The sequence below is a fragment of the Triplophysa dalaica genome, chromosome 20 (assembly GCF_015846415.1).
Source record: "Triplophysa dalaica isolate WHDGS20190420 chromosome 20, ASM1584641v1, whole genome shotgun sequence".
Lineage (NCBI taxonomy): Eukaryota > Metazoa > Chordata > Actinopteri > Cypriniformes > Nemacheilidae > Triplophysa > Triplophysa dalaica.
Window position 1 is genome coordinate 5,211,846 of NC_079561.1, and position 14,274 is coordinate 5,226,119.

Here is a 14,274-nt window from a genome sequence, read left to right on the forward strand (position 1 = left end):
CATGGACATGCTGCTGTCAATAATGTTAAACTGCAAGCAGAGCTCTTTACTGAGCTCCAGTGCTGCAAACGCAATACGAGTTAAAAGAGCATACGAGACAAAGGAAGAAATAACAAATCCTTCCACGGATTAAAGGACTCTCAATTGACACTCATACAACAATCATAGCCACTAGTGTGGCAGATCTGCCCTCTATTCAAGTGTCTAAACAAATGGTCATACTTGATTTGCCACACACGCAACAAAAATCTCTAAAGCCAACAAAAAAGAACAGAATGAAACGCACAAACCTATTACACTCTTGGCAAATGATGTGCGCATTAGGGTGGCAAGACCCAGGTCACCAATCTTTACAGACCCAGTGGGGCCTGTGATGAAGATGTTGTCACACTTCAGGTCACGGTGCACAATAGGTGGCGTACGGGTGTGCAAGAACTGTAGACCCTTTAGGATTTGCCGGCACCAGCTGCGTAAAACCTTGGGTTTCATTACTTTAAAGCGCTTAAGATACCTGTACAAAAAGAAAACATGTCACAGTATTATATAAACTAATACATTTTGCCTTCCACAGTGTATAGTATATTTTAAAGGCATAATGACCATAACGTTTTAAGAACATCACGTTCAATTAGATACTCACGTTTTGAGCGTTCCTGAGGTCATAAGCTCAGTCACCAGAACGATACACTTCTTTCCTTTAAGTCCTGATTCCCAGGAGTCATAGAAACGCACAATGTTGGGGTGCTGTAGACCTTTTAGCATTTCTGCCTCCTCCTTAAACCGCTGCTGCTCTGCCTTGGTCAGCTTTCGATCCTAACATGTGAACACACGTACCCCAAAAAATTTAAATGTTTATAAAATCTACATCAAACCAAATAATGACAGTGAAAAGCTTGGTTTCTTTTTTTGCAACGTTCTATTGGAAAATTTGCCATATCATATCAAAATCTTGCGAGAAAATGGTTGTTGTTTGAAATTATTTGTTGCTCCATTGCCACTAATGACCTGATGGTTAAAGCAATGATGACCGCACACAAACACATTGTCTTTTATTCCAAATCCTCTCAATGACTCAAAGATATAATTATTTCCACATCAAAGAGTGCTCTCGACCATCCTATTAATCATGTTAATGACCAAGTCATAAATATGACTAACTATTCTGTGACTTGATATAAATGTGATTTAAATTATAACTACAAAGTGCTCATATATTATATTGTATTGCCTATTAAATAATTATGAATCTCTGCATACTACGATAGCTCAGAACATTTTCAGCCACCTACTGCGGAGGGAAAATGTGTTCCCCTTTAAAAAATGTGCTGCGAGACAGGAATGTTTTGTATCCATTCAGTTTTTACTGCAAGAATGTAACTCTCTCAAATGCGAATCTGCCATATTTGGTTGTTTCAATTGTGGCATGTGGGGTGGAGGCAAAAATATTAAGAGGTGTAGACCAACGGCTGAGCACAGCAAAATGTTTGGTTTCATATGTGCACATGCAGATAAGAAAAACCCTCCACAATGCTGTCGCTCACTACCAACCAGGTACCAGCAGGTGGCGCTGGCAAAGAAGAGATGTGTGACAGGGAGGCAGGCAACACCCAGCATTCTCCTAAAAATCACATTACAACCACAGCAGCCACCTTGACGAGATTGCCACATTGTGGCAGATGCTGATTCAATACATTCCTTGGCAGAAGTTGGCACACAGCGGGGAAAATGCCACAGTGCCAACAGTAAGTACAACCTCATTTCACTGGCAAACATCACGCGCACTAGACGATCAGGCGCGCTGAAATGCCTGCCCTAAGCAAAAGATTGTTTTACTATACAACATAGATAAGAATTTACTCCATCACACTACTAATAAATTACATTACATTTATAATTAAAATAGTATTAATATAATGCATAATAATGCAAATCTAAATGGAAATATCCACACACTCAAAACAGACATTACAACCACAAAATGGCTTGTCAACTTTAATCTGTGAAATAAGCGAACATCTGAATTTATAGACTAAACGAAAATTGTTCAACAAAAATGATACATTTGCTTAGCTGCCAATGTCACCTGTACACCTGCCTCTCACAGGTCATTTAGCACATGTAGCTAAAAACAAAAGTAAGTCTTGAAATTCCTTGACCTTTCGGACTTCTCAAGCCTGTTCATTTACTTGACCTACCTACATGGATGAATTAAAGACTTTTATGTCACAAAGATAAAAACAGAATTATTGCCTTAATTTCTATTTTCACTCCAAGCCACAATAGAAAAACCGCTGAATTAAAGCAAGAAACTACAGGATTCTCAGCCTCGGAAAATCAACACGCCTGATCTTTTTTCATTTCTATAAACAACTTCGGCCTGGTCCTGCTGTCTATGGATCAACAGACAGGGCCGATTCTTGGAGGCAGTTTTAGAGTGTACAATCTGATTTTCCATGTAATGAGGTTTCTCTTGTTGAACATCCATCTATTAATCATGTCATTCTCCACTTTTTTCTAAATCCATCAATGAACTAGATGTTACTTTGAGGAAGTCTTCTGTGGTAGCTGAGGTTTCTTGTCTTAACTTCCTACTTATGTAAAAAATCGTTTGTTACATCTCATTAGTATCCTAGTCTTTCTCAGTTTCTCTTAAAAACTTATTGTTCAAACAATACATAATACAGCACCTTTATAAGTGTGCTTAATAACGCATACAAACTTTTATGTCACCGAAAACACGACCTCTGTTCCTTGAACTTTGACCGATCATTTCCACCACTAACACAAGGTTTCTCTGTGTTGACAGATGCTTCCTGCTTTGCAATGCATTTACAATTCATGCTGAGCTCTGTGTTTTGCTGCTATAATGCTAACATGAATGTGTGTGTGTGAAAGCGCTTCTCTGCATCCACACACAACCCCGCGGGTGAACTCAGTGCCGATGTCTGAGACAGTGTCTCGTATGGTTGTGCTAACCCTTTGACCTCTTCATAACAGTCTCTTGTCCTGTTATTGTGGCTTGTCAAGTGACCAGCTACCTGCGTCAGCAAAAGCTTGTAGGATTCAGATAATCATTAGTGATGTCATGTGAAACTATATGGGCAGATTCTCTTTAACTGTTTTACCAGGGTGACGATTTCCTGTTTTAGAAATATCAGATTTCTGTGTAACATGCTCAGACTTTTGACCACTGTCTGCACTATATAAAAATACAGAAAAACCATGAATTGACCAAAAATTGTCATTCCATTTAAAAGAGGTTTAGTTCACAATTTCTGCAGAAATGTAATACGTTCAAGTAATTCCTTATTTGTAGCTCTACTAAGGTCTACCAACCAGATCTCTTCCATCACTGTCTCCCATAGTATTTATTTTCCTTACTATGGCAGTAAATGGGGGATGAGATCTATTTGGTTACTAACATTGTGTTTAGCAGAACAAAGAAATGTATACAGGATTGGAAGAACCTGAGGGTGAGTAAATTATGACAGAATTTTTGGGTTAACAATCCCTAAGTTTTTAAACTGGCAAACAATATTTCCTGTCTACATTGGTAAAAACGTAATTTGAATGTGCATTTGTTCGGCTGTCAGTTAAGGTTATTGTAACAGTCACAAAAAGTGTAAAGCCGAGGACAGCCTGACCCACAAAAAGAGACACTTCATGACCTGTCACCTGTTCGAAGGTCTAGTTATCAGTTAGGTGGTCTATGCATGAATGCTCGCTGAACTCCAGCTTGGCTTTTGAGTGCTAATGAAACTCAAGAAGCGCATTAGTCCACATTGTATACACGTGAGCTTTTAAATCGAGTTTATCTGTCATTCTTCTTCCTTTTAAAAATCTAACTAAATCCTCTAGTCCCCATGGATGTGTAAAGCAATCATGCCTGCAACCTTTTTATTATGTAACATGTATGTCTGTATGCATGTCTGGGTTTAACATCGATGAAGAGGAAGGGGGGAATAGGGATGGCCAGCTCAAATTACTAAAACAGACACTGTAATACAGCAGTATACAGTGAAAGCAACATAATACCCACTGCTTCAGTGCACAGTGAAGACACACGACTGTATTCCTGCGCATGTGTATATCTACAGTATGCATTGTTGTGCATGTGTAGGCTTGGTTTGTTACTGTTAGCGACAGCAAACCAGTATTTTAGCAACTGGTTGCTTGGATTAGATTACAGTATTCTATAAGAGCACGGACTAACACAGTTATAACAACAAGCGATGGAAGATTCCCCATGTCCACACTCTCTGTGCATACTGAATGCAAAAATACTGACAACGTGACAGTCACAGCCATTCAGGACAAATGTAAATACTGTTATGCGGAACTAAGAATACACCATGGGTTGTGGGTACCAGGGCAAACTAGTAGCATGACAAACTACTCAAAATGCCCTCATACAAAGTAATAAGTCTTTAAGAAGCCAAATAAACTGTACACATGTTTCAATAAAATACATTTACAGACGGATGCTTTAATTTGAACTTTTATACTTTGAACTTTTATTACCTTTCATTAAAGGTGCTGTGTGTAATACTTATGAGGATCTATTGACAGACATGCAAATTAATATAAATAAACATGTCTTCTAGAGGTCATGACTATTGTTAATTGGCAAAAGTCCCCTCCAATAGTTTTTCCTGGTCGTGTTTGATCCAAATGCAGCAGGGAAATTTTAAAGCGCCGGGTATACTTGACTTTCCTCGTCAGTCTTGCAGAAAGGAGTGATGAAAATGACAAATTTCGAATAAAAAAACGTTCGCAAAAAGGTTTTTACGTTCACTTGAATAGGTTTTTCTGTTTTACGAAAAAGGGTTAATGTGAGTAATGGGATATGGAAACACATTTGTAAAATGAATTCCTCCAAAAAGTCAAGTCACTGCACTTTGAGACAGTGGGCCCTATCGTACACCCGTAAGGCACAGCGCAATTATTTTAGCTAGATTCAGCCCGACGCTGTTCTCATTTGCGTAATTTTGCGCATTGTTGCCACTTTGCTATTTTGAAGAACTGAAAATAGACTCAATAAACTCAAACCTGGTCTAGAGTAAACAGCGCAATATCTTTTGTTATTTAAAGGCGCCATTATCTTCCTCTGTGTTTAGCAGAACAAAGAAATTTATACAGGTTGAGAAAATTAAGCAAGATTTTCATTTTTGGGTGAACTATCCCTTTAAATGCCTGAGCAAAGTCACCAAAGTATTTCTTTAATTGCCTCCCAGAACTGTCGCGGCTGCTTTTCCCAAACAGCTGATACAAAAGCACCGCATTTACTGTGTTACACCTGCTTCATCTGTAATTATTATATATGAAAATAATTACATGCCACCACAGCATGTCAATCTGCGTTTCTCACAGCAAGTGCAGACCCGCCCACAACTGACGGGGTGAAAAGTTCTGAGTTCTGAACAAAATGAGCTTGTAATAACTCATAGCAAAACAAAGTGAACTTATCTTAAAATCTGCAACCGTGTTACATACAGTTATAAAGAATGTTTGCAATCAAACAGAATTGATACTTGTTTTTGTCAGGTTTTCTACAGTCTATAGTCTGTTGTGGCAAGGGATCAGCTGGGCCAGATTTTAGGATGCTTATATTCAGTTGTGTTTCTGTGTGAGTTGTGCTGTCTGTGCAAGCTTTTTGTTCGAGCCTGACAGGCACCCACTGTAATTAACTCCCTGGATCACCCTGTATACTCAATCACACGGACAGAGAGAACACCCTCCCAACACTGTACACCCCGCACTCACATATTACAAACAGACACAACACTGTAGTTCACGTGCCAGTATAGAGCTGCAGACAATAAATCTGATTCGTTCATTACGCCAACAGATACACTTGCAGAGCATTCAACTCTGTTCTATATGTCGGGGGTCAGGAAATGTATATTGGCATTTGGGAGCTTATAAAGGAAGCAGGAGGAACTGACATTTCTGTAACTAAAACTTATCGTACATCTACATCTATACATGCAAAGGGTAATATTAGTATTATTATTTATAAATAACTTCCCATAGTGCCTTTTGCATTGATGATATAACATACTTTGAAGCTTTTAAGGGTAGTGAGTCATTAAACACGCAGGCCAGACAGAACCATCTTCAACGAAGAACTAGGAGGCCGATGCATAATATCTGTCAGGTCATCTCTGCTTGGGTTATTTACTTGCAAAAACTGCCATATTCACATTATACGGGGTTATGATCCTGCTGCTTTAATCGCTAGTTCATTTATAGAGAATAAATAACCACCAAATTAACAACACAATATGCCTTTTAACCATCACTGTTTCACTTAGTGCGACTCATGACCAATTTGGTGGGAGTAAGGTAGCAAACAGCACTTTTCATTTTGAAACAACTTTATTTTTCGTAATTCATTCCATCTGCACACTGGTTTTCCTTCAATATACAGAATAAAATGCAGGGCTGTACAGTTCGATATATGTCAGATATATGTCATGCTATAAAAAAACGGGTCTGTGATACGAAAAAATGTAATAGTGTAGGATACGTGTGATACAGTTTGGCAGGTGCATTAGACAGAGCCGCTTGTTTGTGTGAAGTGCGTTTGTCGTTGTGCTTGTTGGTGTGCGAGGTTAACTAATGTCACACTACGTTTTTCATTTAGTTTAAGCCATTAAAACTTGTTTTCCGGCTAAATAGAGTCCATTGATCTAGAGCTCTATGATCTGCGCGATGTTGGAAAACATGGAAGGAATCAAGAAAGAGGAATTCTACGTGTTCTTGTTCTGTGTGTCTATGAGTGAATTAGTTGCACAGTGTAACATGTTCCAAGCGTGACACTCTGGAATTTGTCTGTATCTTACTATGCGAGGACATGAATTAGTTCTGGGGTAAACGATTATTTATGAAACGCTTAATCTAACGATTTTTTTATCGATTAGTTGACTAATCTAACGACTAATTGGACACTCAATCTAACCCTTATTTTTCTGTTACTCAATTAGTAAAAACCATAATGTATCTCAAATAAATACCAAAAAAATCTGAATAATATACTTTATTAAACAACAGTTATGCACAGCAAAACAATTTCTTCTTTACACAAAATAACATAAAAAAATAATTTTACTGGTATACAAAATGAAAGACCAGCCCGTTTACTCTTTACAGTACCAGCATAACTCTCTTGTTCAAAAAAATTCTAAAGTTGTAGTGCAAAAAAAACACTGTGCAGTGTTTAACACAATATAAAATTCCTGTTTTTGCGTGTATTTTGCGTGCATTGCATCTCTTTCTCAGAACAGGACCCCAAGGTTCTTTGCTTTGTCCTAGAAAACACGAAAGCAATACATATTAGAACAACAGCTTATACTGTGGGGTATTTTAAATCTACTCTCAACCTCATTGTAGTGCTATGCTATGATTAGTTTATGTGAATGCTAACGTGGCTGTCTAGCAGCTGTGCAATTTGGTGATGCTAGGCTAACCAATTAACCAACGTATCTTAGCTCTCTGTTCAGTTTGTTCGTGCTAGGTTAGTAGCAAACGTTCACGTTAGCTAACGTCAGCTACTATAGATAGCAGTGTTCTGAAGCCGTAAGCTAGCTTCCATTCAAGCCAACATTAGATGATCACTAACGTAAGCTAAACGCAGTGGTCTAGGCGCCAGTAGCTACCTAGCACGAACAAACTCCAAGGAGAGCTAAGATAGTTAGCTAGCACCACCGAAGCGCGCAGAGCTCAAGCTACACTACACAAACATGTAATTAATTTAGCCAACGTTAGTACTTACTTGTTATTGTCTCCTTCACGAGTGACAATGGGGTGCTTCCGTTTCAGATGCTCCAACATTGCTGTTGTGCTGGCGTGGTATGCCAACTCCATTTGGTGAAGAGCACAAATAACAACACCTTTACGTTTGGGACTAATTTTTAAGTATTCCCATACCCATGTTTTGGTCGCCCATGTGTGTGTGGTGAGAGGCAGCGAAGCGTCGACGCAAAAATATGACGTCAACGAAATTTTGACGTCAAGGCGTCGATGTCCCTACAGGCCTAACATGAATACATGAACTTCATCCACACAGTTGTACAGTTTATTTTACAAACATTTCACTGTTTGAGTGAACCTACTGTCAAACACATCGAAGCTCAAGCATATTCGCGATCACTGATGCCGGTAACGCGTTACTCTAATCTGACCACATTTTTCAGTAACGAGTAATCTAACGCGTTACTTTTTCCAAACCATTAATCAGATTAAAGTTATTACTGTGCGTTACTATTTTTGTCATTTTCCTTAGTAAAAATATATATTTTTTCTTTCTTGTTGCGTCTCAGGGAGTGAAGTCACGTAGTATTATGAGACAAGTCACGTTTTCAGCATGAGGACAATTTCACGTGTAATAGCCCCTACCTGGCAGCGACACAAACGTAAACAACAATGGAGGGAGCAGAGAGATGCGCGTTTCTAGTTGGAAATACAGTCACGAGTTTGTGTCTGATGAATGTAACCGATAAATTAACGTGTAATCTAATTTAGTTACTTTTAAAATCCAGTAATCTGAACAGTAACTAAGTTACTTTTAGAGGTATAATCAGTAATCAGATAACTGTGGCAACACTGTTCGCAATGCCCGCCAAAATACAACTCTTAATTTGAACCAGATGATAAAATAATTAACTCGTAGTAAAAAAATTTACTGTAGTAAACAGCCCAGTATACGTTAAAATTTACTATAGTAAGGCTTAAATTTAAATATAATATAGTACACAAGAATTTAACTGCAGTATACTGTATTTTTATGGACAAATTTATTTACTACTATATAGTAAAGCATTGAAAATACAAACTCAGAATTTTTTTAAAGGAAAAACTTAATTTGGTCAAAAATATAAATTATATGACCCTAATTTGTATAACATTAATGTCCTTTTTCAGTTACCTGTCTATATGTGATGACCTGCATCACATATAGACATATATAGACATTTAAAGACGTTAACAGAAGTATACTTGTGCTACAACTATTTGGCCTGTTCTACAAAACTTAAAACCTCTGTATTACAATTGCTATGAGCAAAAAAAGTTAACATTCAGCCGTGAAATGATTGTAGGAAACAAGAATCTGATGCCCAACAACTTAACAAAAGTGAGAGCAATCCCGGCCTCACACCTCAGCTGACGTGAATAGGTAATTTAATAAAAGACCAACCCCTGCCGCAGGCGTTCCACAAAGAACTCCCATGTGATTTAGTCATTCAACTAGTATCACACAGGTAGCACCTGCATAATAAGGACTTCATTAATAAAATTGAGGCATCTACATAATATGCTTCCTAAATTGGCATAATAAAACATGTTTTTTACAAGGATGTCAAGGGAGAAGAACAGTTCAAAACAAAACGAGCGAGCTGATGCTACAGGAAACGTGAGCCAACTGCAAGAGGGAATCTTTACACATCACTTCCGTCTCAGTGAGAACTTAAGTCTTCTATTGTTTACGCACCATCCACTGAAACCATGAGTGAGAAAGGAACAGGATGTTTTGATTGTAATGTCATAACCAATCACAACTAACTTCAGTTTAAATGCCAATTAGAATTATTTTTTAATCTAAAACCTTTACATGAGACACAGCTTGTTTCCCTAGTTTTATCCAGTGACAGACAAATAAGCTGTGCGATTAGTCAATACAATTTAATGTATATTTCAACTCATTGTTACCTCATGCTCTTACAGTACATCAAATAATGATGATTTTATTTATCAGCCATTTCAGTCATTATTTCTGAAGCTTTTGAAATATGAGTGAAATCTGCTCGCAAGGCCAACAGTATTTCAAAGTCTTTGGGGTAATAGCTCCTTGTGAGTGCATTAAACCAGCAAACTTTTGACCCTCTGAATGTTTTAGTGTATGTGTGGTTGGCATGAACCACTCAGCTCTGTGGGACTGATGTCATGTTAATCCTCTGTTTGGCTCATCATTCACTCACTGTGTCTCTCACTCCATCATCACTTTCAATTGTATACTCGCAATGTATGCTACTACTCACACATACTACATTCTCATTCACACAGTACTCATGACATCTAAACATTAACCACAGCACTAAAATCTCAGCTTGTCTTCATAGAGAAGTTAATAACGGCACGGTGTCAAACATTTCACATCTGGAATCTTCCTTATTAGGTAGCTACAAAGTTTTGTTTTGTATCACGTTACGTTCAAAGCAGCAGACTTGACTGCTGGGTTTCATGAGACTTCTGGGTTTTTCCTGCCTCAAAATGAGGTGGAGGTGGTGCCATTGTGATCTTGTACACACACATTAGGCCTACCATGTCTTTAAGTGGCTTAACCAAAGGGACTTTGACATATTAAAGTTCTAATAAAATTAGATGAAAACTACAATTACTACGTTAAATAAAACATTACTTTTATTCAACCAAATTAGGGTAATCAAAAATAAAGCTTTTTATCATTTTCAACTAACTTTTCAGCCCACTATAGCCAACTGAATTTACCAGTCTTACTTAAAGACTAAAATGAGCAAAGCTCATCCACATCTTGCATTCTCTGTTGTTCACTTTAAATGATTCAATGATGTCTTAGGGTGTACTCTCACTTATACCGGTTGCTCTCAACTGTGCCCATTTTGCAGTATTTATATATTGTTTATTACTGCATAATATAATTCATTAAAATAGACGTTTAATTTGTTCGTTAAGTACAAGTTAATTTTATAATGATAACATTTTTAGCATTTTGTGTTTTAGTGTGAATAAAAGACTATTTTACCTATATATTTCATCATTGAGGATTTCTTAAAAAAGGTAAAAAAATCTTGTCTCGTTCTTGTGAACCCAGTCTTGCGTCACGTCTCGTCTCGTCTCGTCTCGTGGGATAAGTGTCTCCTCACACCCCTACTGTCTAGGACTTGTGAAACCTGGAAACTTGTGACATCACTTCTTGTATTATGTTGCCTGATTGCTTCCTAAATTCGGTTTAAATAAAAGCGTCTGCTAAATGTAAACATAGTTCTCTTTGTAGTTTCATTGTAGTTCTCATGGTGTTTCAGTAGCTTTAACTGGTAGAGCATTGAGCACAAAAGGATGTGGGTTAGATTCCCCGGTAATACAAAAACTGATAATAAGAATGAACCTTGAATAAACTATAAGTGGCTTTGGATAAATGTTTCTTATGTAAATATCAAATAAAACAGACATTTTCAATATTAGTCACAAATAATTGAAGGACAATTACATTTTAATTGCACTAATTTTTATGACATTCATCACAAAAATGTCTAAACATTAACAGCTCAAACAGTAATTCCTATAGCTCCAACACATGACTTCAAGCTTTCAACACAAAGAAACCAAACAAACCACACGATACAGAGAGAGAACCGAGAACAAGCATCACATTGCTCATTGAGTTGCTACTTTGCTATTTCACTTTGTTCCTCTAATCATTTCCGAGCACCGTAGATCCATGCCTCTCTATTAACAAAATTACAGCCATTTTTAGGCATTTACATATCTCTAGAACATTTTCATCTATTCAACATCCTTACACTGTTTTTAAAACATCTAAAGCTGAATTACGGCTAAATCATGCCATTAGCCCACAGTTTATGTGCATAGTAGCGGAATCACCATAAAAGTACATTTAAGTGGTGTTATTGTAAGCCAGCTGCCGGAAACTGGCACCACATTGCCATTTTGAAAAAGAAACGCAGACTATTTATTCACGACAGACAAAGCTGAGAGGAGGTAGTAGGCCTGTAACCTAACAGCAGTATAAACAGCGCAACAGAACAATGTATCCCTACTGGGATACGGATAAGTGGACTACATCCAGGTTTCAGGTATTAAAATTCACAGTGATTCAATTGCAGCTACGCAACATTAGTAAAGAACAGTTACAATCGACTGAATTGACACAGATTCTGTCATGAAAATAAGAAGCTCATTCTTTAGAGAGAAGAGACTGAACATTAATGACAGCCTATTTCCCTTTAGGAATTTAAATAAGGTGGAACCATGTAAATGTTCATTCTTTGAATAAATGTACTTTGATCAGACCTGTAATTTACATGTTGCTTTAACCTTTTTAACAATAATCTGCTTCAGTAAGCCTCTTATGAAGCGGGCATTAACCTAAACAAATGGACTTTTATTTGCTAATAATCGTACCAAGCGCCATTTAATAGTGAAATGCGACAGTCCCTGAGGGACTTTGGTTTATGGATTAAAAAGACACGTGGCATGAAAACATTTCTTATGGCATGCTGGCAAAGCTACTGCACGTTACAGAGTCTGCTCTGATAGACGGTCAATCCAGCCCCGCAACAAGCGTCTACTTATGTACAGCCCTCTGTTGAAAATGGCATTAAAGGGCTGTACAGTGCAACATATATGTCTCGCATTAAAAAATCAGACTGTGTGAAGAATAAAAACCGGCCAAAATAAAAGTCTGGTTAAAAATTTATTTAGTTGTAGTAAATTGATAACCTGTAGTAAACACTATAGTATACTTCAGCGTTTTTTAACCTTAATTTAGTAAATATTAAAGTACGTAGAAATTTTACTGAGGTTTACTGGTATAGTATACTACAGGGCTCCAGACTTACTTTTTTTAATAGGAGCACTGTAGCCACTGCAAGCGATTGAAATTTTTAGGACGGCAGGACTTTTAGGGGCACAACTTAAATCAACCTGCAATGCAATTATTGACATTTTTCCCAAAAAAAGCTGTATTTCTTACAAATAATTTGATAATAAATAGAATCAACTCACAGAAATTATAATGTGCAGTTTTCTTTTCATTTCAGAGGGATATGACATTAGTCAATAACAGGGAAATACAGAATCTGCAGACTTTTTTGTTAATTCTGTGCGAAAAATCTGCAGAATTCTTTGGAACCATTTTAAATGCATTTACATTTGTACAGAAATGTAAAAATGTGTTAATATAGTTTTAAAATACTACCTGTCTATGTATTTATCTGCAGGTGACAGTGGTTTGGTTCTGCTCATCATTTAAAAAGAGGCAGAGCTTACAGAGACATTTTAAGGGCTAAGTAAAAATACTATTTAAACTCTGAATACACAAGACGAAATTAGTACATTTGAAAAAACAGAAAACCTGCATGTCATTTTGAATGAAAAGTATATATTTTATTGTTTATATTATTAAAGCAAAACGAGTGGCTCTTCTCAGTACATTCATTCTTGTTTTGTACGGATTGGAAATGATCCAGCGCTGTCTCAAATAATCAACAAATAAATGGCGTATTCTGAACTCATCCATGGTAGGTTTCGTTTAAACATCTCAAATATCATATCATTCGTCCTCAGACTCAAAAAATCCATCACAGCAAACAGCAAGTCGTAGTAATGCGCTCACGTTGTATCTGTTAACTTGTCAACGATGAGCTGAGCTGTGACCGACGCGACAACAGTGAGAAACATCAGTCACCCAGCCGCGCACGGCGGACAACTCCGCTCCTTCCCCTTCTCACACAGATGCTTGCGATCTACTCGTCTTTTCCCATGAGATATAACTAGAAAAAAATCTAAATTGGCAGGTCGCACATCCACGAATACTTGCTCGCGCTGTCTCTTAAAAGTGGTCGCAAAATGTTCCCATTTAGTCGTAGTCTGCAGCCCTGTACTACAGTATTTATATGTGGAAAATATCTTACTATTGTATTCAAAACAAAAATCATGGACCTAATTTATTTATTTGTATGAAACATAAATATCCTTTGTCAGTTCCTTGCCTTTTTATATAATGACCTGGACTTCAAAGATGACAATAGACGTATTACACTTGTGCTACAACTGTTTGGGCTGTGCTACAAAACTTTACTCTCTGTAGCACCAGTACTATGAGCAAAAAAACAGCCCTGCATTGTACAGCAGTTGGGTCCCTGACGCAAAACTCCATCATTCAATGGCGTAATTTGCGAGCTTTCCTGAAAAATGCGTTCCTAAGTGGGCAACAATAGGTCCAGCATAGTGGAAGGCAAAAAAATTCCACATCAAAACAAGAGAGCCTCTTTGAGCCTTGTTGTTCGTCCAGTTCATTGCACCGTGAGTAGGCCCGACCCCTCTCCCACGGTTACTCTCTGTGTAATCTATGAAGCTATTGAGCTTTGACTTTTTCTACTGTTCTTGCTGCAGTCAACTGTTACAGTTTCAGGAGAAACACGAGAGGCTACGATTTCACCAACAAGCTTGGAAAACACCCGAGCAACACCATCCGAATTCATATCAACTTATGCA

At 37.5% G+C, this 14,274-nt stretch overlaps 1 protein-coding gene across 7 annotated transcripts in view; it reads right to left on the reverse strand.

The window, feature by feature from the left end:
* Positions 1–14,274, reverse strand: part of si:dkey-151g10.3 (serine/threonine-protein kinase WNK3) — a 38,872-nt gene that overhangs the window by 17,780 nt on the left and 6,818 nt on the right. For all 7 annotated transcript variants that reach the window (XR_008904801.1, XR_008904800.1, XM_056732439.1 and 4 more), the window contains exons 3-4: positions 641–813; positions 291–511 (exon numbers count right to left, since the gene is read on the reverse strand). Coding sequence is in view for 5 of the 7 variants with exons in the window: in XM_056732439.1 (XP_056588417.1) it covers positions 291–511; positions 641–813 (394 nt within the window). In the remaining 2 variants the exon portion in view is untranslated. The remainder of the gene's footprint in view (positions 1–290; positions 512–640; positions 814–14,274) is intronic.